We start from the raw sequence: 21,064 nt of genomic DNA, 5'->3' as shown, positions 1-21,064 counted from the left end.
ACCACTCACACGCCTTCCCCTGGTGTTTGTGCCCTCCCAGAACCAGCTCTCAGGGTACCTGCTGAGAAAGTTCAAGAACAGCAGCGGCTGGCAGAAGCTCTGGGTGGTGGTCACCAATTTCTGCCTCTTCTTCTACAAAACTCACCAGGTAGGAAGAACATACAGGGGCTGGTGGGGGGTGGAGGAAGGGTCCAGCCGAGCTCATATAGGCAGCTCCCCCAGCCCCCTGCCCGCTGGTGCTGCCCTTCCATGGGAACGAGGCTCCCCTCTCTCGGGCTGGGGGTGTGTATGGCAAGGATGGCAGGTGGGGGAGCGCTAGCCCGGCCCTCACCGGGCCCCACACAGGGGTGCCCGCCACACCCGAGGAGAGGATGACCAGGGAAGGGACGGGGCTGGCTTTAGGGCGTGCCTGTGGCCTATTTTCCAGGATGATTACCCACTGGCCAGTCTTCCCCTGCTGGGCTACACGGTCAGTGTCCCTGGGCAGGCCGATGGCCTTCACAAAGATTTCGTCTTCAAGCTTCAGTTCAAATCTCATGTCTACTTCTTCAGGGCTGAGAGCAAATACACATTTGAGAGGTAACTCCCCTCCTGCTGGGCTGGAGTTGTGGGTCTCTGTTTCATCTCTCTGGGGCAGTGTAGACAGGGAGCATTGGAAGGGTACCGTAGCCCCCACTGGCCCCCAGAGTCACCAGTGCCATGACCCCGTGGGCCGTGCCCCCTGAGGCCGTGCCCGTGCCCGAGGGCTTCTGCTCAGGGCAAGCCACTGGCCCTAAATGTTTTTTTTTTGTTTTTGTTTTTTAATGGACTTCCTGGTATTGGAACATGGACTTCCTGTTTTCCTGGCCCATAGACCCCGACTTCCATGTCTGTGGGGTTGGCCTTCCCAGTCACTAGGACTCTCCCCGTCTCTCTGCCAGGTGGATGGAAGTGATCAAGAGAGCGACCAATTCTCCTGGGAGGACCAGCCTGGTGATGGCCCCGGGGGACGACAAAGCCACCCACACAAACTGACGGAGGCGTCTCAGGTCCCCTGTGGAGGCCGAGCCGGGAATTATTAATAAAGGGGAAAGGGAGAACACGTGTGTGCTGGATAAGGAGTCACGGGAGGGGCTGGGACCGCAAAGGCCAGCAGCGACAGAGAAGGGAAGAGTGACTGGCAAGGAAGCTGGGGCCACTCCTGCCTTGAGTGCGAGGACTTAGAGTGGCTTTCACCATCAGGTCTTGGGGAAGTGTTTAGAGCTGGAGAGGCCCAGCTAAGTGAGGGGACTCGTCCAAGGTCACCCAGATGGCTCATCCACCAGATTCTGGGTCCAGCTCCCCTCGTCGTGGAGCACACGGTTCTAGGTATTTCCTCTAGACTTCCCCGACCCTCAGGGTGTTTAGAAAGCTTGGGAGTGTGATGGGCCTGCCTGGGCCCCTATGGCAGATGTGTGTGGGGACTCTGACCATATCAGGGATGGCATCACATTCCATCTCCACATGGGCTAGAAGAGCCCCAAGAGATGGCTTGGTAGAGTTGGCGGAGCTTTGCTGTATGTCGACGTGGGCAACGAATGTCGGACGGAGGCTCGGCTGGGAAGCAGCCTTTGAAGGTGTCCTTGATTTCAGTTTCCTTGTTTGTAAAAAGAGTGGATCCCACCTCCCACCTCCCTCCTTCCTCCTCAGTTTGGGGTGAGGAGTGAGCAGAGTGCACAGTATTGGACGTTTTTGAGCAGAAAGGTGCCAGTTCCACTGGGCTCTGGCCAAATGACCACAGGCCCCAAGCCCCAGGACCAAGCGTGTGCCCATGGAGGATCTCATCTCCGTCAGGCCTGAGGCAAAGGCACCTGGGAGCCCCCCCAGCCCAGGTGGAGGGAGCTGCATCCCAGAGGAGGCCCCGAGATGACTCCAGGACAGGTGTGAGAGGGAGGGCCTAAGGCCTGAGGGCCGGACTGGGCGTGGGGGTCTGCACTGTGAGGGGCTTCCTTCACTGGGACCCCTTTCCATCCCTCTTCCAGGAAGTCAAAGGCCAAAGCTTCAGGTTGTTACCACGTGTCCTAACGAGGGAAGATCCGTTAGAAACAAAACGCTTCGTTAATTTATTGGGGACTGCCCTAACTCTTTCCATAGTTGGATTGAGATGTACAGTTGTGTATGTTTGTACTAGACAGAACCTGGTTACAAGCTAACGTGTAAACGTAAGTAGAAATAAACACCATCTTGCTGCAATTAAAGCTCGTCGTCTCTTTTCTCAGCTTAGACACTGCCTGCTACTCTCGTGAATGAAGCGCTTTGAAAGGAGATTCTTTCCTCATTCTTGGCTCTGAGTAGGAAGCAGGATCCGGGTGAATGGCCGACCCCCAGGTCCACTGTGACTAATGCCATGACTTTGCTGAGCTGTCCCTGGCACCGGTGCCTCCGTGTGTCCACAGGACTGAGGAGGCAGCTGGGGGTGGGGGAGCCCGTTGGGGGGAGGCTCAGTGCTGTGGACAGAGTGTGGAGCGGAGCTCCCACCTTGCCTCGGTCACTGGCCCTCACCTGTAACCCTGCAGGGACAGGAGCAGGGTAAACAACAAGGCACCACACTGGCTCAGGTCATTTCTTTATTGAAAGTGGCCAATCCCTTTCAATGCTCTTTGAAAACCAAAATCTTTGAATACTGAGGGAAACAAGTGAGGGTTCTAGCTGTTTACAAAACCAAACCAAACCACCACCACCAAACCCCTCCTTTTGGGTGGTTCTGGCGTGCACAGGGAGAACACGACAAAGGCATCTACTACCATCACAAACAAGACGAGGTCCGAGCCCCACAGGAGACCCTGTGAGTGGGGCTGAGGAAAGGGGAAGCTGTCCTTGGCTGGCCTGCGTGGGGGAGGGAGCAGGGCTCCCACCCCTCCTCATCTGCATGCTCCCTAACTTTGGCCCAGGAACCGTGTCTAGCACCCGGGCGGAGGGAGGGCGCAGGGCCGCACGGAGGCCCCTGACAAAGGTTCCCACCTTTCCCGACATCCGCCCAGCAAGCTGGGGAGGGGGAAGCGGGTGGCCCTGACCGCCCCACTCTGGCCTTGTACATGGCCAGCCTGCTGGAAGGAGCCCGGGACCGCCCCCCTCCTCCCCACAGGCGGGCCTCCTCCCGGCCTTTCACAAGCTTTGATTAGAACAGTAATGACCACAATGACCATGACGACGACGACAACGGCTCTCCACCAACCGGACAAGGTCCAAAGCCAGCCGTGGAGCCCAGGGTTCCCGGATGCAGAGCACGAGGGGTTTGAGGTCAGTTCTGAGAAAGTCGGGAAAAGGCCCACGGCCGGCCTCCCTCCCCGTGCCGGTCAGCGAGCCGACGTCAGGTGGTTCCTGCTATGGGAGAACCTGTGGTGGAGAAGGCCACCATGAGGCCGTGGGAAGAGCCGGCCACTGCTGGGGCAGACGTGGGCCCCGGCAGCTCCGAGGGAAGCTGGAGACCCCCAGCCTCTGACCCAACCCAGCCACAACCCCAAGGGGCTCGGCGGCAGACACCAAGCCTGCCCTCTCTGCTGCTTAGGGGGCACTGGGAGAAAGGCGAGCCCGGGAGAGGGCCAACTCACCTCTGCACCCGTTCCACCAGATGCGCGATCAGTCTGTCGGAAATGCCAGGGCAAGACTCCTCCGCGAGGCTGAACGCATTCTCCAGTTCCTCCATTGCTCCCACGTGGCCTCCGGTCTGCTTGTGCTTCTCTTTGAGCTGCGTAAGTCAGTCAAGGAGCATTTATTAAGTACTGACAGTGTGCCAGGCAAACAGAGGGTAAGGCACATAGCAGGTACCCAATGAATGCTTCCCCACAGCAGCCTGTACGCAGAACGTGAGGCTTGGCCAAGGGGGTCGCAGCCCAGCTGCACACATAGGCCCTGGCTAAACCACAACTTTGCACCTGATTTAGAAACCGTGGCACCAGGCTTTGTCCACTACACAATCACCTGCATCAGGAGGAAAGGGGGATGCCAGCAAAGCCTGGCCCCAGGAGTATCCGGACCGTGAAGCCATAGAGCCCAGGCACCCTGAAGATCCAATGCTCTGAATCTCAGAGATCCAGGAGGAACAAGTCCATGTGGAAACCAACGGGTAGGGCCAAGCATGCCACCCAAAACGGCAGCAGGAGGCAGAGCGTGGCCTTGTCACAAAACCTCAGGTCAGGAGCTAAAGCCAGAGGGATGAGAAGTAAACAGAAGACACTGACCAAGGCAAAAAGGGATGGTGGATCCAGAGATCCCCCAAAGAAATAACTCCATAAAAAGGCTCTCCAAATCCAGGGGGAAAAAAAAGGAACTGTGGAATATGGATGCTGATTGAACCATACTATTTCTTTTGTTTTTGGTGCTGTTGGTTTTCTGTTTTGAGGTTTTCCCTTTTTGCTCTGATTCTTCTCTTATAACATGACTCATGCAGAAATATGTTTAATGTTATTATGTATATATAACCTATATCAGACTACCTGCTGTCTAGGGGAGGGGGGGAGGGAGAAAAATTTGAAATTGGAAATCTTATGTAAACAAATGTTGAAAACTATCTCTACATGTAACTGGAAAATAATAAAATACTTTAACTCCATAATAAGTGAAAGCAAATGGCAAAGAACTGGAAACTAAGGGGATGTCCATCAACTGGGGAATGGCTGAACAAGTTGTGTTAGATGAATGTAATGGAATATTCCTGTGCTGTAAGAAATAATGAGCAGATGGATTTCAGAAAAACCTGGAAAGAATGACATGAACTGATGCTAGGTGAAATGAGCAGAACCAGAACATTGTACACAGTAACAGCAACATTGTGTGAGGATCAACAGTGACAGACTTAGCTCTTCCGAGCAACACAATGATCCAAGACAACACCAAGACTCATGATGGAAAATGCTCTCCATATTCAGAAAAAGAACTATAGAATCTGAATTCAGATTGAAACAGACTATTTCCACTTTTGTTGCTTTTTTGTTGTTTATTCTTTCTTGCATCTTTTTTCCTTTTGTTACAACATGACTAATGTGGAAATATGTTTAACACAATTGTAATGTATGATCTATACCAGATTGCTTGCTGGCTTTGGGAGGGGGAAAGGAAGGGAGGGTGAGAGAAAAATTTGGAACTCAAAAAAATGTCTTTACATATAATTAGAAAAAAATTTTAAATCAAATTTTTTTTAAAAACCTGAAAGGAGAGCATCCAAGGGAAAAATGGATTTTCCACAAGGACTATATTCATTCCCAGAAGAAATGAAACAAGAGATTGATTAAGAGGTCTAATGGAAAGAAATGGAAGGAGGGGCAGCTAGGTGGTGCAGTGGATAAAGCACCATCCCTGGATTCAGGAGGACCTGAGTTCAAATGAGGCCTCAGACACTTGACACTTACTAGCTGTGTGACCCTGAGCAAGTCACTTGACCCTCATTGTCCCTCAAAAAAAAAAAAAAAAAATGGAAGGAGAATAAATAGCTTAGAAGTGGCCAATCTTACCCCCAAAGAATAGACCCTCCTAAAACCTGTCAGAGGCCAAAGGAATGATTCCCTGAGAGCAAGGAATATTCAGAACAATTAAAGGAATGAAAAAAAACACCCAAATGTTAGATATTGGTTATCCAAAACAACTAACCTAGAAAGTGTTACCAGCGAAGGGGAGACAATTTAAGAATCACTAGAGATTCCCTGAATAGCATGATTTTAAAAAGACTGGACACACTACTTCAAGTAATCCCTGACAAACACTGCCCAAATCTATTAGTACCAGAGGGCAAAGTGAAAATAGAAAGAATCCACTGAGAAACCCCAAAAGACAAGTCCCCAAAAACATGTAGTAGGGCGTCCAGAATGAAGGATCCCACAAGACCTGGCAGCTTCAATGCACGAGAGATCTTGGAGTACACACACAGAGGTAAATGCCTCAGGCTCACAACAAAGATGACTTTACCCTCAAAGGTCAAGTGAACAACCTGTTCTTTCCTGGAACAGAGGCCCTGCAAGCATGGATGGTGACCGGACCAGAGCTGAAGGCTGATGGGGAAGGTGATTGTGCTTGAGCAGTTAGAATTGTAAGGGGCAGGGAGCAGCTAGGTGGTGCAGTGGATAGAGCACCGGCCCTGGAGTCAGGAGGGCCAGAGTTCAAATCTAGCCTCAGACACTTGTCACCTACTAGCTGTGTGACCCTGGGCAAGTCACTTAACCCCCATTGCCCTGCAAAACAAAACAAAACAAAAAAAACAAACAAAAAAAGAATTATAAGGGGCAGTGTGATCATCTACTGCTCGTATTCTGTTGGGGAATCTGATCCCTTCAGAACCGAATGTCATCAAAGGGGGTAAGGAGGGAGTCAAATGGAAAAAAGCAAAGGGCCTGGGCAGAGTTGGTCCTGTCCAGAGGGTTTAAGGAAGGGAAAAAGAAGGACGAAGGTAATGAAGTGGATGTGTGGGGAGAAGAGCACACCCACAGGGAGCAGGGGCACCCACCAAGGAGCCTCAGCTTACTTAGAATGGACGAGAGAACAGTCGGGTGGAGGGAAAAGCATCAAACTTCATAGGGAAACAAGAGGGAAGCTGCACCAGGAAAGGCAGAGAAGACAAAGCAGCAGAAAGAGAACAGAATGTGGAGTGAGGAGGGGGTGCCCACACATCCACTGACAGAGAATCATGGAACTTCAAAGAATGACCAGAGCTGACTCCCAAGGGTCCTGTGAGGCAGACAGATGGTCAGGGGAACCTGGACAACAGGCAGCGAGGTTAACCGCCCTGCCAAGACCAAAGAACTCTAATCGAGAAACGACTGACGAGGAGAAACCTCCGCTGAGGGATGGGGACGGGTCTTGCTTGACAATGCTTGTTTGAGACAGGGCTTTTCAACTGGGCGAAGAGCTGGGGCGAGGAGGGGGAGGTTAGTCACAGTCATTTTGGTCGTGGACTTTGCATGGTCCAGTGACTCAAACTTCTCTTCAATTTGTTTTCTAGATCACTTGCATTTGCAGTACATTTTCTTTTTTCACTTTTTTTAAAACCTCTTATGCCAAACTGTTCATTCCCTTTCCAATTTTTCTCTTCCATATTTTTTTTTTTGCGGGACAGTGAGGGTTAAGTGACTTGCCCAGGGTCACATAGCTATTAAGTATCAAGTGTCTGAGGCTGGATTTGAACTCAGGTCTTCCTGAATCCAGGGCTGGTGCTCTATGCACTGTGCCACCTAGCTGCCCCCCCCATATCTTCTTTTCCCATTTTTTCCTTGTGTTCTCATTTCATTTATTAAAACAGCATTTTCCAACCTTTAACTCATTTCCACTCTAGTTGAATTTATGCCCCAATTGTCTTTTCCTTTGAGGCTTTTCTTATAGAAGTGTTGGAGTCCTTAGGTTTGTGTCCTAAGCATGCCTCTCACCATGACAACTTGCCCTTTCCTGCTGGTCCTAAGCACTGTTATTCCAGGGACCTGCAAGCTTTCGGTGCTCTCAAGCGTTCTGACCAGTACACCCTGGGTCGGAGCAGCACTGCCCGTGGGTTTACCCTGGCTGGGAGTTCCACTAGATTGCTGCTGGACCAGCTGCATAGCTCCCGACAGGCCTGCAGGCTTCCCTTTGGCTTCCAGTCCCCGCCCTGGTGATTCCTCTCTAGTCCTGGACTAGAAGCTGGGCCCATGACCTCGGGCTGTAAGTTGGGAGTCCCTGCACACAGCTGCTGCTGCTTCTGAACTTGTCCCTTACTGAATGCACAGGCTAAACCGAAGCCTAGCTCCTCCATCTACCCTCATTATGTGGCCCAGAACAGGGCAGTAACGGAACAAATCTTAATGCCTATACATACCAGCACCGCACTGAGTGCTTTATAATGAGCCAAAAAGCAGCCAGTGGGCCCCTGTCCTCTGTACCTGTTTGGGCTCAGAATTCTTTTTGCCCTGGTAAACAGCCTCTCCCTGCCCTGGAGTACCCCGTGAGACACCCTGGGCTGGACCCAGGCCCCAAGGTCCAGAGCCCGTCTTGCTACGTCCACCTAGTCTGGAAAAAGAATTCATGGGTATTTTTCTCCCAACATCTGGTCTGGTACATTTTCTAGATTTTGGAGGGGTGGGGGTGGGGAGGAGAGCTTGCTGTCCTTTTTCCTGCTACTCCAGTCTTCCCTTCTTTTCAGTCATGTGTGTGCAGACCTTTCTTTTTGTGTTCCATTCATACTAATTTTAATGACTTGAAGGGATTCTTTTTTGGCACCAAATCGGCCATTTGGTTTTAACAGCCCAAGCTTCTCCTCAACCCACTGAATTAATTCCCTTCTTAAAGCCTGTGCTTGCCCATCTTTACTCCTTTCCCTCCCTCTGCATGGGCGACTGACTGATGGGTGACAGGAGTTGACGCCTGCACGTGAAATCGCAGGCGCTGCACCAAGGGGCCTGGCCAAGCTGGCTGTGGGACCCAGGCTGGGCTGTCCCAAGCCCCTTCTCATTCCCTCTTCTCCCTAGCCCTGCCTTCTCTTATCCTGAGGAGGAGACAAAAGACAAAGGCATGAACACTTGCAGGGGGTCCTCTGGGCCGTGCTCCCTCTTGGGGCTGCGCTATCACACCCAACTTGCTCATTTGGAGCCTGCCAGCCACCACCAGGCTGTCTGCCAAGTGGGTTCCGTGGCTCTGGCTAGCCATCTCTCTGCTAGTAGTGGACAAAGCAGTGCCTCCCGGGCCCCAGGGCCTGCTCTGGGAGGGCAGCCCCGGGCTCCAGGGCCAGGCTTGGGTTTGGAAGCCAAGGACAACAATCGGCGCTCGCCCTGCTAAGCAACAGACTCTGGGCCACTGAGGAAACGGAAAAAGCAGCCGCGACAAAGGAGAGCTCTCCCTGTTACTAAGACTTAGCTCCCAGTGATGACTCTGTTCCAGTCCAAGGTGGGGCTGTGGCTTTTCTTCCCAACCGCCCACACACGGACACGGACACACCGCCCAGGGAATCTCACCTCTCCAAAGACGGGCCGGACGAGGGTGGCGAGGCACTGGGACCGTGGCTGCCGTTTGATGGGCTCTGCAGACTGCAAAGGGAAGTTTGGTGAGTGCCGAGCAGCCGCCCCGGCCACAGTGGAAGCCATTCCTTACACGCCCTGAGCAAGACCCATTCTGGAGCCCAAAGGGCCCATCATCCCCTTGGGGCTCAGCTCCGTGCAAGAAATGAGGTGGTCCTGACCCCCTCATGAAGTGAGAGGCCGGAAGCGGCCAAACGGTCCCGGGGGAGCTGGGGGATGGTGTGGGGAGTGCCACCAGCAGGCCATGGGGAGTGTGCCAGGACCCAGGAATGGCGCCTGACTTGGCCTAGCCTCTGTCACGCTGAAGTCAGGGGGAAGGGGCCCCTCAACAACGGGAGCCCCTCCCGGTTGCAGAGTGGGGTGGGGACACCTGCACCAGAGGGGAGGGGCACCGGTCCTATACCCGCCCTGACCCCTGAGCACAGTGGCTCTGGCCTCCAATGGGGGCAGGCCTAAAGGGCTACTGTGGCCCAAGAGGGAGCTCAGGCCATAGCTGAGCCCGCAGTAAGGAGCAGCTCACGTGCAGAGCGCCTACGACGTGCCAGGCTCCATGGGAAGCACTTTGCAAATAGCCTCTCATTGGATCCTCACAACCACCTTGGAAGGGGAAGGTGCTGTTACCCTTGCCCTTTTACAACTGAGGAAACTGAGGCAGACAAGGTGAAGTGACCTGCCCCATGTCTTCCTGACTCCAGGCCCTGCCCTGCCCTCCCCACAGGCCCCAAAGAAGAGGAATTTCAGTTGGCTTGCATGGTGGGGCTGGCCACAGTCCCCCCTTTGGCAAGCTAACACAAAGGGGACAGGGACGGCTAAGGAGCGAAATGCCAGAGTGAGGGCCCTCGGGCATCATGGGATGAAATCCGGGAGAGGGGACTATGAGCTCTTAGCCCGGGCTGCGGAAGGGGGGACGGGACAGCAGTTTGTCTGCAGAGAGCCTGGGGGCTCTAGGTGGGTTGCGGCGGGGAGGAAGAAGGTGACGCTGAGTTCTGCTTGGCCCGAGGAAGAGAAGCCTCTAGTTTGGGAAGGGAGAGGAGGGGCAGGGCTGCTACAGAACGCCTGGGCCGCAGAGCGGGTATGGAGGCATTCCGGCCTGGCTAGTACAGCTCCAAGGTGGAGGCTGGCCACCACAGATAAGGGCCAGCCCTGTGGAACTCAGCCACAGCTCACAGGGACATGACAAGGCAGCGTTGACCCCAGGGCAGGCAGTCTTGGCCAAACTCGGCTTCCCACAAGACCCTGACCGAGAAAGGAAGACCAGCCTCTTCCTCCTCCCCACACACCCTGCCAGCCCCTCTTGGTCCAGTTTCTGACCTTCTGTGAGGCCTGCAGGGCCGTGCCCTTGTGCAGTTTACTGTGTGGGCTCGGGCGAATGGTTGGGGGGAACGTCCAGATGGGGCCCTGGTCACCATCCTCTGCATCTCCATCGCTAGGAACAAAGACACCATTCAAATTACAACAGATCCAGGTGATGCCAAATACTCTTGGGTCTCCTTGTGCACCCTTCTGGGGGTGACGAGTGGCAGCCGGGGTCCTGGCTGCTGTGAAAAGTGCTGCCCTTTTCTTCAACTAGAGCCTGAGTCCTCAGCCCATCATCCAGAAGGGTCCAGGGACTCGAGAGAAGAATGGAGACGCAGCTCAAGAAGAAAGTCGTCATCCCGTGTGTCCCCCCCCCCCCCTGCCTCCAGCCCTGTCACCACCAGCTCCTCCCACCCCCCACTGGGGGCCTTCTCCATACATGTCAGAATCTTCAGAGCTGGAATCCTCCCCCCGACCCTCCGACTTCCAGCGCTTGTATCTGTCGATCAGCTCCGTGAGGAAGGAGGTCTTCTTGGTGTATCGAGTGATGAATTTGTGCTTCAGCAGCTCCCTGGCCGCGGGCCTCTGGACAGGGCACAAGGAGCAGAGGGGAGTGGCATCAGCCCCAGGGGCAGTGCCAACCCCAGGTGTTCCACTAGTTCTACCAAAGAGAGGAGGGGACACTCCTTCAGGGCAGGGGGCACTTTGTTGGTCTCCCCTGTTCACTAGCACTTCACGCTTTCTGAATGAACAAATGCTGGACTTGGGGGGCCCTGCTACTGACCACCCTGTCACCCCAGAGCATCACTCAAGTGTGGGCTGCTATTCTCCATAAAACTCCAAAGCCACAAAGCAGACTGAAGGCGACCTCCGGGGGCCCCGGGAGGCCGTGAGGGCCCAGAAGAGGCGCGTACTCACAAAGCGAGGGTCCTTATTGAGACAGGCTTCCACAAACTCTTTGAAGGGCTTGCTGTGGTGCCCCTCCAGGGTGGGAGGGTTGTTTTTGGGGATCAGGAACAGAACTCTCATGGGATGAAGGTCGGAGTTGGGAGGCTCTCCTTTGGCCAGCTCGATGGCTGTAATTCCCAGGGACCAAATATCTGCCTGAAAGGAGAAGGCCCAAGGGACTGCGGATGGCAGCACAGGCAGCCTGGGACCGGGCAGGCCTCTTGTGGGTCTGGGGGTCGAGAACAAGCCCTTGATGGGCTTTGGGGCAGGGGCCGGGGCAAGGCCCTGGGGCCCCCCCCCCACCCTGCCTGGCCTATCCCCACTCACCTTAAAGTCGTATGCAGACTGCTTGATGACCTCCGGCGCCATCCAGAACGGGGTCCCCACAAAAGTGTTCCTCTTGATCTGCGTGTCCGTGAGCTGCCCGGCCACACCAAAGTCGGCCAGCTTCACGTCACCTTGCTCCGAGAGCAGCACGTTGGCAGCTGTTGAAACAGAGCAGGCAAACAGGGCTGGGGAGGGGGCATTTTCTTTGGGGCCCGGCAGCAGATGGCTCTTCTGCTCTGAAGGTGCCTGACTGCTTGGGTTACCCCTCCCAGTCGCCCCAGCTCTGCTCAGTGGCAGAGGGAGCCACTGGGAGCTGTGAGGGCCAAGACCGGAGGCTGTAGAACAGTCACCTCGGACCCCTCAGGCTTCTCCAGCCTCCAGGGAGGTCAAAGGGTGACGTGGCCCAGGAGAGGCCCGAGCAGAGGGCCCAGGGGTGGGTGCCGAGGCCGCCCATCACCTGGTGCCTTCACACCACAATGACTCTGGACTTCCCTTACTGTGAAGCAGCGGGGAGACGTCCTTTCAGGACTGAGTTCTGTCCCAGCCCCTACAAAGCCTGTAGCCAGGAGCGGGTAATGTCTGCTGAAATGAGGACATCCAGGCCCTTGCCACAGTCCCACCCTTTGCAGAGTAGTTCAGCCCGGCCTATTTGCCCAAATTCAATCACTACAGGACGCTTCAGACCGAGGACAGAGATGGTCCTTTCCCCACAAGACCTCATTCATTCGTCTTTCTGAAGGGCGCTGGGGAGCAGGGGTCACTTCACCTCTCTACCAAGGAGGAAAAGAGCACAGCAGGTCAGAGCCAGGTCAGACAGCCCAGGCCTGCTGGGGCCCGCTCCGTTGTGCCTCTGGGGCCTCAGCGAAGAGCCCAAGGAGTCGGGGAAGCCTCCACAGGCACCTCTTCTATGAGGAGTTTAGACACAGGAAGTCCAGGTGGGCTGCGGACGCCCCTGGCTCGGGCCCTTTCTCCCTCAGCCGTGGATGCAAAGGAAACAAAAGCAAACTGCTCTGGGAGGGATTGCTCAGCCCAGGACCACTGCCGGGGCTCCTTTCTAGTAGCCACGAGGGTTTTTAGAGAAACTATTCACACTGTGCGCCCAAGGGCCAGCAAAACCTCCCGCTCCACATGTGACCCTCCCCGAGATCCGGCCACTTCCAAGGAGGAAGGGTGCTTGTTCCCTTTCTCTCGAAGGCCGGCCCCTCACCTCTTCCTCCCTGTCACCTCCCCAGGCCTCTTGCTTTGAGCCATGTTGACCTGCATGGGGCCCCCTCTCCCGGACTCTGCCCACCAGAACCATCAGGCCAAGGCCCTGGCTCCCAGCCCTGATGCTGGGGGTCTCTGGGCAGTCCAGGGCACAGCCTTGTTGAGACCCTTCTCTCTCATGAAGAACCACAGAAATACCCTCTTCCCCAAGAGAGACCTTTGATGTCTCGGTGGATCTTCCGCTCCGAATGGAGGTAATCCAGACCCTTAAGAATCTCGCGCAGGATCGTGGCGATGGAGGTCTCCTCCAGAGGCCCAGGCTTTAGCTGGAGGACAGAGTAAAACGGCACCCCACGGTGAGCCTTGGCCCCAGTCCCCGAGCCTGCCTCAGAGCCCCCAGGGCTGCAGGTGGGACACCACGAGGATGCCCCTCCTGCTCATCTGTCCTCTTTCCTTCCAACTCCTACGGCAGCAGACGGCATTCCCAGCCAAGAAAGCCCGAAAAACTGCCCCTGGCCTCTGCCCCACCAGCCTCAGCCAGTCTTGGAGCCCTTATGGGCAAGAAGACAGCACTTCATTCATACGCCCCCACCCCCAACTGCCTCCACCTACTCTCTAGTGACTCCGGGCACCTGCTCTAGACATCTACCCACCCCCTCCAGGTTCTACTATGGACTGCTGGCTCTGGACCCCAGCACACAGTAGGTGCTTGTGCTTGTTACATGTGAAGGAGAAAGGCAGATTAACGAGAAGAGAGCAGAGAGCAGGGAGTGAGCACCATCTGGGGCTGGAGGCAGAGCGGCAGGAATCCTGGGGCCCCTGATCCCCATCTCCCTGAATTTTGTGCCCAGGAAGTCAACACCTCCTGGAAGAATGACAATGTGGGCAGACTTCTTCTGTGCTCGATAAAACCATGGGCTTCGGGGTCCAAGGAAAGAATATTTCCTTATTTATTAAAAAAGAGATGCTAATGAATCTTTATCTTGAAAATGGAGAGCATTTAAAAGCAAGGATTTGGGGCAGCTAGGTGGCACAGTGGATAGAGCACCGGCCCTGAAGTCAGGAGTACCTGAGTTCAAATCTGGCCCCAGACACTTAACACTTAACTAGCTGTGTGACCCTGGGCAAGTCACTTAACCCCAATTGCCTCACTAAAAAAAAAAAAAAGGCAAGGAATTTGAGCCCTGCTTTATAAACCTGGGCCCTGCCGGCCCTGCTCAGTAATGGGCCCAAGGCCTGAGGGGGGCCCAACACCAGCAGGTCACAGCCCAGGTAGGTGATAAGGTCCTGCTAAGTGGGAGGAGCTATGGGCTGGCTCCGAAGGGCATCCTCCGACCTCTGACTCAGCAGCAGCCCCGAGTTCCACGGGAGGGGGCCTCTGGGCTACATCTTCCCTAGGGGTCTCAGCATCCAGGCTCCCGGAGTACTGAGGTTCCAGTGAGTTGAGCTTCTCGGGCAGCGCACACAGCATGTCCGGCTCCTCCCAGGGGCCCCAGTAAAGCCTGGCCCCTTTGTGCAGTCCTGTGGCCTGGGCCCAACCCACACGATGCAGGTTCCCAATGAGCTCAGTCTCTTACCAGATCCAAGGCTGATCCGCCTCCCAAATATTCCATGATAATCCACAGCTTGGTGCTCTGCAAACAACCGTCAGTGAATGGGGAAGGGAGCCGCTGCAGCTTCCCCAGGTCCCCCCAGTTAGAAGGCGCCTGCTGGCTCCCGGCAGGTCAGCCCACAACTGTCCCAGGAGCAGGAAGAGGGTCCCGCCCAGCACTGGCCTCACTCACATACCCTTTCTCTACTATGGGACAGTAGGGTTAATCTCTCTAAGAGAAAGAAACCAAACCGAAGAACTCATTGCATCTCTCTAGTGCTCACAAAGGGAAAATGGCAGAGGTCATGCTGACCACCACAAGGGCCAAGGGGATGGAGCCGAAACACAGAAAGTTCCAGATCCGAGCATGGGCACAGGAAGTGCCTGAAGACCAAGGGCCATCCTGGAAAATGCCCAGGTCTGGTTTGTGCCAGGGTGCGGCTGGGCCGGGCCACAAAGAAGAGGAGATGAGAAGACTCTGGGCCCCCCAGAGCCGATCCTCCCTGGGAGATGGAGGGGGGACTGAGGACCCCCGGAGGGATGATAGAAGGCACACCATGAGCATCTCTGGAGGACAGTACAGACACTGAGGACACCAACAGCAAAGGGGATCAAAGGGGCCACAGAGGGAGTCCCCAACAGCCGTATGGGACACACGGTACATACACACGCGTCCCTAACCACGGCCAGCCCTTCCCCTCTCTAGGCCTTTGCTTTCTCTGCTGCCAAAGTGCTATAAGGGGTGGACGTGTCTGGCCCTCTGGGAGCGGGGCACGCTCCCTGTGAGCAGAGCGAATGCGCTGCCCTGCAGGAGCCTCCCCACAAGCCGTCGGTCCCGGCTCACCTTCAGGTAGGAGCCATAGTAGCGTGTGATATAGGGGCTGTCGCACTGGCTGAGGACGGTGATCTCCTGCTGGATGTCCTCAATCTCGTCCTCTGCCTCCTCCAGGTCAATGATCTTGATGGCCACCACCTCCTTGGTGCGGTTGTCGATGCCCTTGTACACCTCCCCGAAGGAGCCCTTCCCAATCCTCTCGAGCTTGGTGAAGAGCTCCTCGGGGTCCACGCGTGAGTGCTGCAAAGAGAGGGAGGCATGTGCCAAAGGATGCCCACCAGGGACCTGCCCCACAGCCTGGCCGAGTCCTGGGCCACCCCAAGGGGAGGGAGGCTGCAGGCCGGCCCATGTCCAAATGCCCCCTACACGCAGCCTTCAGTGGTAACGGAGCCCCCGAAGGTCTGCCAAGCCCTCTGCCCACATGACCTTGGCTGCTCCCTATGACCTCCCAGGAGGGGGGTGCTGTGATCACCCCATTTTACAGGGGAGGAAGTGGAGGCGGGCAGCAGTGTGGTGACTCGTCCAGTCACACAGCTAGCGGTGTCTGGGCTGAACTGGAACTCGGGTTTTCCAGAGCTCCATCCCCTGAGCCCGTCTCAGACGGTGCTCTACTCTACAATGATGAGGTCCCTTCTCACCCCGGGTTCAGGGCCTCATGCCCTCGGGTCCTTCCAGAGCAGGCCCTGGCCAACAGCAGCTGATGAGAAGGGCACCCCCCTAGAGGAGTGGGGCTGTCAGAAATGAGCCACACACCCCAGAATGCGGGAGGGCCCCTGGGGCCTCGGGGTTTTCAACTGTCCAATACAGAGGCCAGACTTTCTGCCCCCGAAGATGGTTTCCCACTCTGTCCAGGAGAGGCTCTGAGTGCCGAGCAGAGGTGCAAGGGGGCTACGTGCGCACAGACCGAAACAGGAGAAGGCAGGAGGAGAAAGCGTCAGAAACTGGAGCACGGAAAGAGGCGAGGCCGGAGCCGAGGTCAGACCACGGTGGTGACTGTGGGGAGTCCCTGAAGGCTCGGGGCGATGAAGGATTCCGGCCCAAGCCCCCTCGAGGGTTCCCCATTGAGGCACAGAAGGGCTGCCGTCAGCGTCAGGGCTGTCTTGGGCCATCTCTCATGCTCACTGCCCACGTTTACAGAGAGACCATGTGTCTTCCTCAGCACCGCTGCCAAGGCTGCTGTCCCCCTGCCAGTCCTGACGGGCTGAGGCCTGCCTGTCCTCCCTCCATCACCCGGGGCAGGTCAAGGACCTGCTCACCTCTCAGGCAAAAAGCCAAGCTGCTCCTTCTCCACAGGACAGTGGGCTGAGGGTTGTCGCAGAGCATGGGAAGGCTGGGCCCAAAGAGGGAAGGCCTCCGGGGTGTTTACACCCATGCACCCTGAGTCCTGAGAGCTGGCATGAAAGACGATCCATCTTCTTCCCACAGACACTCGGTTCTCAGCCTCTCTGGCTCTTACTGGCTTTCACCTGAGATCCCCAAGGCCTTTTGCTGTCCCCTTCATGCCTCAGGTTACCACTGACGCTTGTGCTGAGGGCTGCGGCTGGGGTGTCATTGAGGTGCCTGGAACCGGCAGAGACAGAGAGGGCCACCCCAAGGGCACCCACCCAGCCCTTCTCCAGAGGGGGCAGGCATCTCAGTCAGACACCGAGAGGCCAAAGAGGCCCGCACTCTGGAGTCCTGATGGAGGTGAGAGGGCCAGGAAGTGAGAAAGGTCAGGAGACAAAGGGATCGAGGAGGACCAGTCGGGGAGGATGGGGAGGAGGCGGCAGCCAGCCCAGGGAGGACAGTGCAGGCCGTAGGGATGGAGTCACGGATGATGGATGCGGAGCATGGAAAAATAGGACTAAGGAACAAGAAGAGTTGCAGGCGTGGCTGTAGAGAAGGGAAACCTGAGAGGGAAACACCATCAGCCAGCGCTCAGACAGCATCTCTCTGGGGCCGGGCACTGTGCTGAGCATCTCGTCTGATCCTCAAAATGACCTTGGCAAGGAGGTGTTCCTCCTGCTTTACTGAGGAGCACACTGAGGCAAGCGGGGTTTAAGTGACTTGTCCAGGGCCACTTGGATTTGAACTCAGGCCCAGAGTTCTGCCACAGCACCGGGCTGCCTTGGGGCTGCCGTCTTAGTCCTCAGGTGCAGGTCTCTGGTGGGCCCCGTATTGTACCAACAGCCTCTGAGAGCCGCCATTCACGCTGACTTCTCCCACATTAAGGACTTTCCCTTTTCCTTGAAAGAGTCTCTAATTATCCCGTGGGAGCTCAGCAGAGATCCGTGGAGAATCTCTGGACCAGTCATCAGAGGCGGCTGCTTCTGCCGAGGTTCTAGGGGGGTGAAAATGTAGGTGTGGAAGCGAGCCCTCTTTCCCCAAGGCTGAATAGGAGGCAGGAGGCCTCCCCATTCATCCGAAGCCCCGTGGGTATTCCAGCCAGGCCAGGAGAGCTCAGAGAACCGTGGCTACTTCATGGCCCATGGGAGAGAACTCAGCCTGCGGACACTGTCTGCAGGCCCCAGGCGGCGGCAGCTGCCCCATGGAGATGGCAGGCAGAGAGAGAACAGAGGCTCCCGGTACGGAGGATACGCAATGCATCTGCAGCATCACAAGGGCACAGGACGCACGCAATGCATCTGTGCTTGGAAGGGCACGATCCTGGATGAGCAGATGCCAACACAGATGAATTGAATATTGGCTTGGCCATTAGATGACGCACACCTTAGGCCCAGTAGTACAGCTACGAGGACTGGACCCCAAAGAGATCAAAGCCCTCAAGTCTTTAGAGCAGCTCTTTCTGTGGTGGCCAAGAACGGGCATAAAGGGGGTGCCCACCAGTCGGGGAATGACTGACCAAGCTAGAGCCCATGACGACTATCCTTCCTTTCCCACACGGCTCACATAGGAGTCTGGTTTGTGTGACCAGAAGTATCTGTAGTGGGCTTTGCTTCTCCTGCCTTCTCAATGGGTGGATAGGGGAAGGGGAGAAGTGGGAACAGAAAATAGAATGAAACTGCATATTAAAAAATAAATCCAACACTGGTTCAACATCAGCAGGCTTGGGTGAGGGCCCAGCTGTGGGCAATATGGGCAGGTGGGCAGGTGGACAGGAGACGGGGGCATGGCCTTGGAGGTCTTATAATCTAATCGTGGAAATAAGCACAGGAACCCCAAAGGATCCAGGAGAACAGATAATGACGTGTGAAATCCAGGTTACAGGTGCTTGGCACCAAGGATCCAACAGTCTGGAAAAACCAAAGACCTGGAAGTGAACCTCGAAGGAGGGAGAAGAGGGAGCCAGGGTGCAAGTGAAGAGGCTCACCCCACTGAGGACCCTTGGGGCTTTCCTGCCCTGCTAAAAGGCCTGGGATCACCGAGTGTGGGGCGTGAGGAATGGGCCGCTCCCCAGCCCCCTGGGCTCTAGCAGGGAGGCTGCAGCACCAACTGCACAGTAATTCTGCCTGGGCACAAGGGCCGTGTCACACACAACCGACCTTGGAACAGCGGCCTGGCATATTGGGATGGTGCGTGGAAGGATCTGCTCATGGGGAGGCAAGCCAGGAGCGACGCCCGCTTCCTGAAGTGCCCACACTCAGCAGCCGCTGCATTTCTCCCTATCCCTCCAACAGGTCCTCCCTCCGACCTTTTGTCTGTCTCTACTTGGGCATACACTTCCCCGGGATGTCACCTGTGTATACGGCGCTCCTGGGCACCACCCTGACACCATCGGCCCTCTCCAAACCAAGCACAAACAGGTTCTGGGCACGGTCTGTGCCCCAGCTCAACACGGGGGCCTGAGAGGAGCCAGTCCCCTTCCCAGAAGCCTTTTCCAGGCTTGAACAGGATTTTCTGTAGCAGAAGCGATCAGGCAGCTCACTCACAGAGAGGGAGGGGCCGTGGGCTTAAAACAGTATCTCCCCAAAGGTCAAGGAGCTGTCCCTGTTCTGACAACCCAGAAGGGTGAGCCCACCTGAAGGAAGAAGGCTGGTACAAAAGTGTGACTGGCGTCCCACGCCCCTTCACAAGCACCCCTGGCACCCAACCACGGGCAGCTACTGACAGGGGGATTCTCAATGGGGGGGCGGGGTGGAAATGTCCACTTTCAGGTGTTTGGGACCCAGAAACTCTCTGGCCCCCAGCCCTTACCTGGTTAGCAAACTCCCTCAGGTGAGCCATGGCCAGGCGAGGACCCGCCTCCGGTCCCCTCAAGTCTGTCCTCACGGCTAGAAACTGGCTTTCCACCTGCGAAGAGTCGGGGTTCAGGGGGGCCCAAGCCCAAGCCGAAGCAGCCCCTCCCAAACCTGGGGCTGCTGTTTCACGGGCCTCGGGGCCGGCCCCACCCACCAAGGGGCCCCAAGCTTGGGGGGCTGCCCCCCCAACTCTCAGGCCTCCTCCGTAGGCCCCCTCTCCCCCCTTCCACCTGAAGATCTGAACCCGAAGCCACAGCTGCCCCGCCACGGGGCGGGTGAAAAGGTGACCTTGGACCAGTCACGGCCCCTCAAAACCACAAGCCCCGCCTCCCACGGCTGGGGCGGGGGCACCATTGTCCATCCTCGTTCCCCAATCCCACCTTGGGCTCCCCTTACCCCCCGCCCCCCTCCCCCTCCTCCTCCCCTAGAAGCTGGGGGGGGGGCCCTTCGTCCTCTCCTGGGCTGTGTCCCCCTCCCCTCCTTGAATGGGTTTTACGCTGGGAGGGGGGTGTATCGCCTCCTCTTTTCCCTTCCCCCCTCATCACCTGCCCCACCCCTCCTCCCTCCCGGGTCCGCCCCTCCCCCACTCCCGCACCAACGCCCGTCTCCCTCTTTCCGGCCCCTCCCCCACCCCACCTGGCATCCCCCTCCCTCCTGGGCCCCCACCCCGTCGCGGTCCCCCTCCCCCTTCCGTCCCGGGTCCCTCTCCTCCCCCTCTGGCCCCTCCCTCCTCTCCTCACGCCCCTCCCCCCTCCCCGTACCTGGACGTAGGCGCCCCCCGGGGAGCCCCAGGCCTCAGCGCGCTCCGCCTCCGGGAGTCCCCATGGCGGCCCTCGTTCTCAGCCCGCAGTGCCTGACAGGGACGGGGGCAGCGGCGGCCCCGATTCGAGCCCCGGCCCCGGCTCCGGCTCCGACTCCCGCGGCGGTTGCAGCTAGAGAAAGCCAGGGCGGCGGAGGAGATAGGAGGGGGTGGGGTACAGGGACGGGAACGCCACTGCGCAGTCGCGGGGGCCCCGCTGCCCTCGGGGAGCTGTAGTCCCGCTTCCCGAAGCCCCGCCCCTGACGCGCGTGCGGACTCCGTCTCCCGGATCTCCTTCGGGGAAAGGGGCGGGGCTTCCGGCGTCTGCCGCGTGAGCGGCTTGCTGGGCTTGGAGGTTTTCTCGAGGAGCCTCTCGGAGGACTCCAAGTCCCAGGAGGCTTAGCGCAGAGAAAAAGGGGAAGAAGGGCGGGACCCCGAAGCCTGACCTGTGCCCAGCAGCCCGAGCTCATGAAGGAACCCCAAATCAAGCACCCGGAGGGGAGCAGTGAGAGGAGAGGCCCCCACCCCACCCCACCCCACATAGCGTTTCCTGACCTCTGTCCTCCCCCCTCCCCATTCCCCTTCCCAGTCTTCCATCCTCCTTTTCCCCTTCCACTTTCCTCCACCCTTCCTCTCCCTATCCCCCTCCCCCATTCCTCCTCCCCCCCCTTCCCTCCTATCCCCCTCCTCCTCCCACCCCCTCCCTCTTATGCCCCTCCTCCCATCCCCCTCTCCCTCCCAACCCCCTCCCCCATTCCTCTTCCCATCCCCCTCTCCTTCCCATCCCCCCCTCTCCCTCCTATACCCTCTCTCCACCCTCCATCCCCGGGTTGGTCGTGGGGTGGGGGCAGGGGGAGCCCCCAGTAGAGTGGATGCCCCTTGGGGGCCGGGGCTGTT

At 57.0% G+C, this 21,064-nt stretch overlaps 2 protein-coding genes across 4 annotated transcripts in view; one reads left to right on the top strand and one right to left on the bottom strand.

Annotated features, from left to right (window-relative positions):
* Window positions 1-2,433, top strand: part of FARP2 (FERM, ARH/RhoGEF and pleckstrin domain protein 2) — a 98,186-nt gene extending 95,753 nt beyond the window's left edge. For both annotated transcript variants that reach the window (XM_043995280.1, XM_043995279.1), the window contains 3 exons: window positions 41-148; window positions 428-579; window positions 921-2,433. In XM_043995280.1, the coding sequence (XP_043851215.1) occupies window positions 41-148; window positions 428-579; window positions 921-1,014 (354 nt within the window). In that variant the 3' untranslated portion in view covers window positions 1,015-2,433. The remainder of the gene's footprint in view (window positions 1-40; window positions 149-427; window positions 580-920) is intronic.
* A 139-nt stretch (window positions 2,434-2,572) lies between these two features.
* STK25 (serine/threonine kinase 25) lies at window positions 2,573-20,365 on the bottom strand. Of its 2 annotated transcripts, XM_043995281.1 has the most exons (12): window positions 20,130-20,363; window positions 19,325-19,420; window positions 15,200-15,430; window positions 14,342-14,398; window positions 12,982-13,090; window positions 11,559-11,716; window positions 11,202-11,387; window positions 10,723-10,868; window positions 10,299-10,413; window positions 8,925-8,996; window positions 3,570-3,706; window positions 2,573-3,354 (listed from the first exon to the last, which is right to left on the bottom strand). In XM_043995281.1, exons 2-12 carry the CDS (start codon window positions 19,352-19,354, stop codon window positions 3,315-3,317), a joined length of 1,281 nt encoding a protein of 426 aa, XP_043851216.1. In that variant the 5' UTR covers window positions 19,355-19,420; window positions 20,130-20,363; the 3' UTR covers window positions 2,573-3,314. The 2 variants fall into 2 exon arrangements, with proteins under 2 accessions (XP_043851216.1, XP_043851217.1); XM_043995282.1 differs by lacking the exon at window positions 14,342-14,398 and having other exon boundaries at window positions 20,130-20,365.
* Window positions 20,366-21,064: the final 699 nt, after the last annotated feature.

Source organism: Dromiciops gliroides, chromosome 3 (genome assembly GCF_019393635.1).
Source record: "Dromiciops gliroides isolate mDroGli1 chromosome 3, mDroGli1.pri, whole genome shotgun sequence".
In the NCBI taxonomy this organism is placed as follows: domain Eukaryota; kingdom Metazoa; phylum Chordata; class Mammalia; order Microbiotheria; family Microbiotheriidae; genus Dromiciops; species Dromiciops gliroides.
This window is presented reverse-complemented; position numbering and strand designations above follow the sequence as displayed.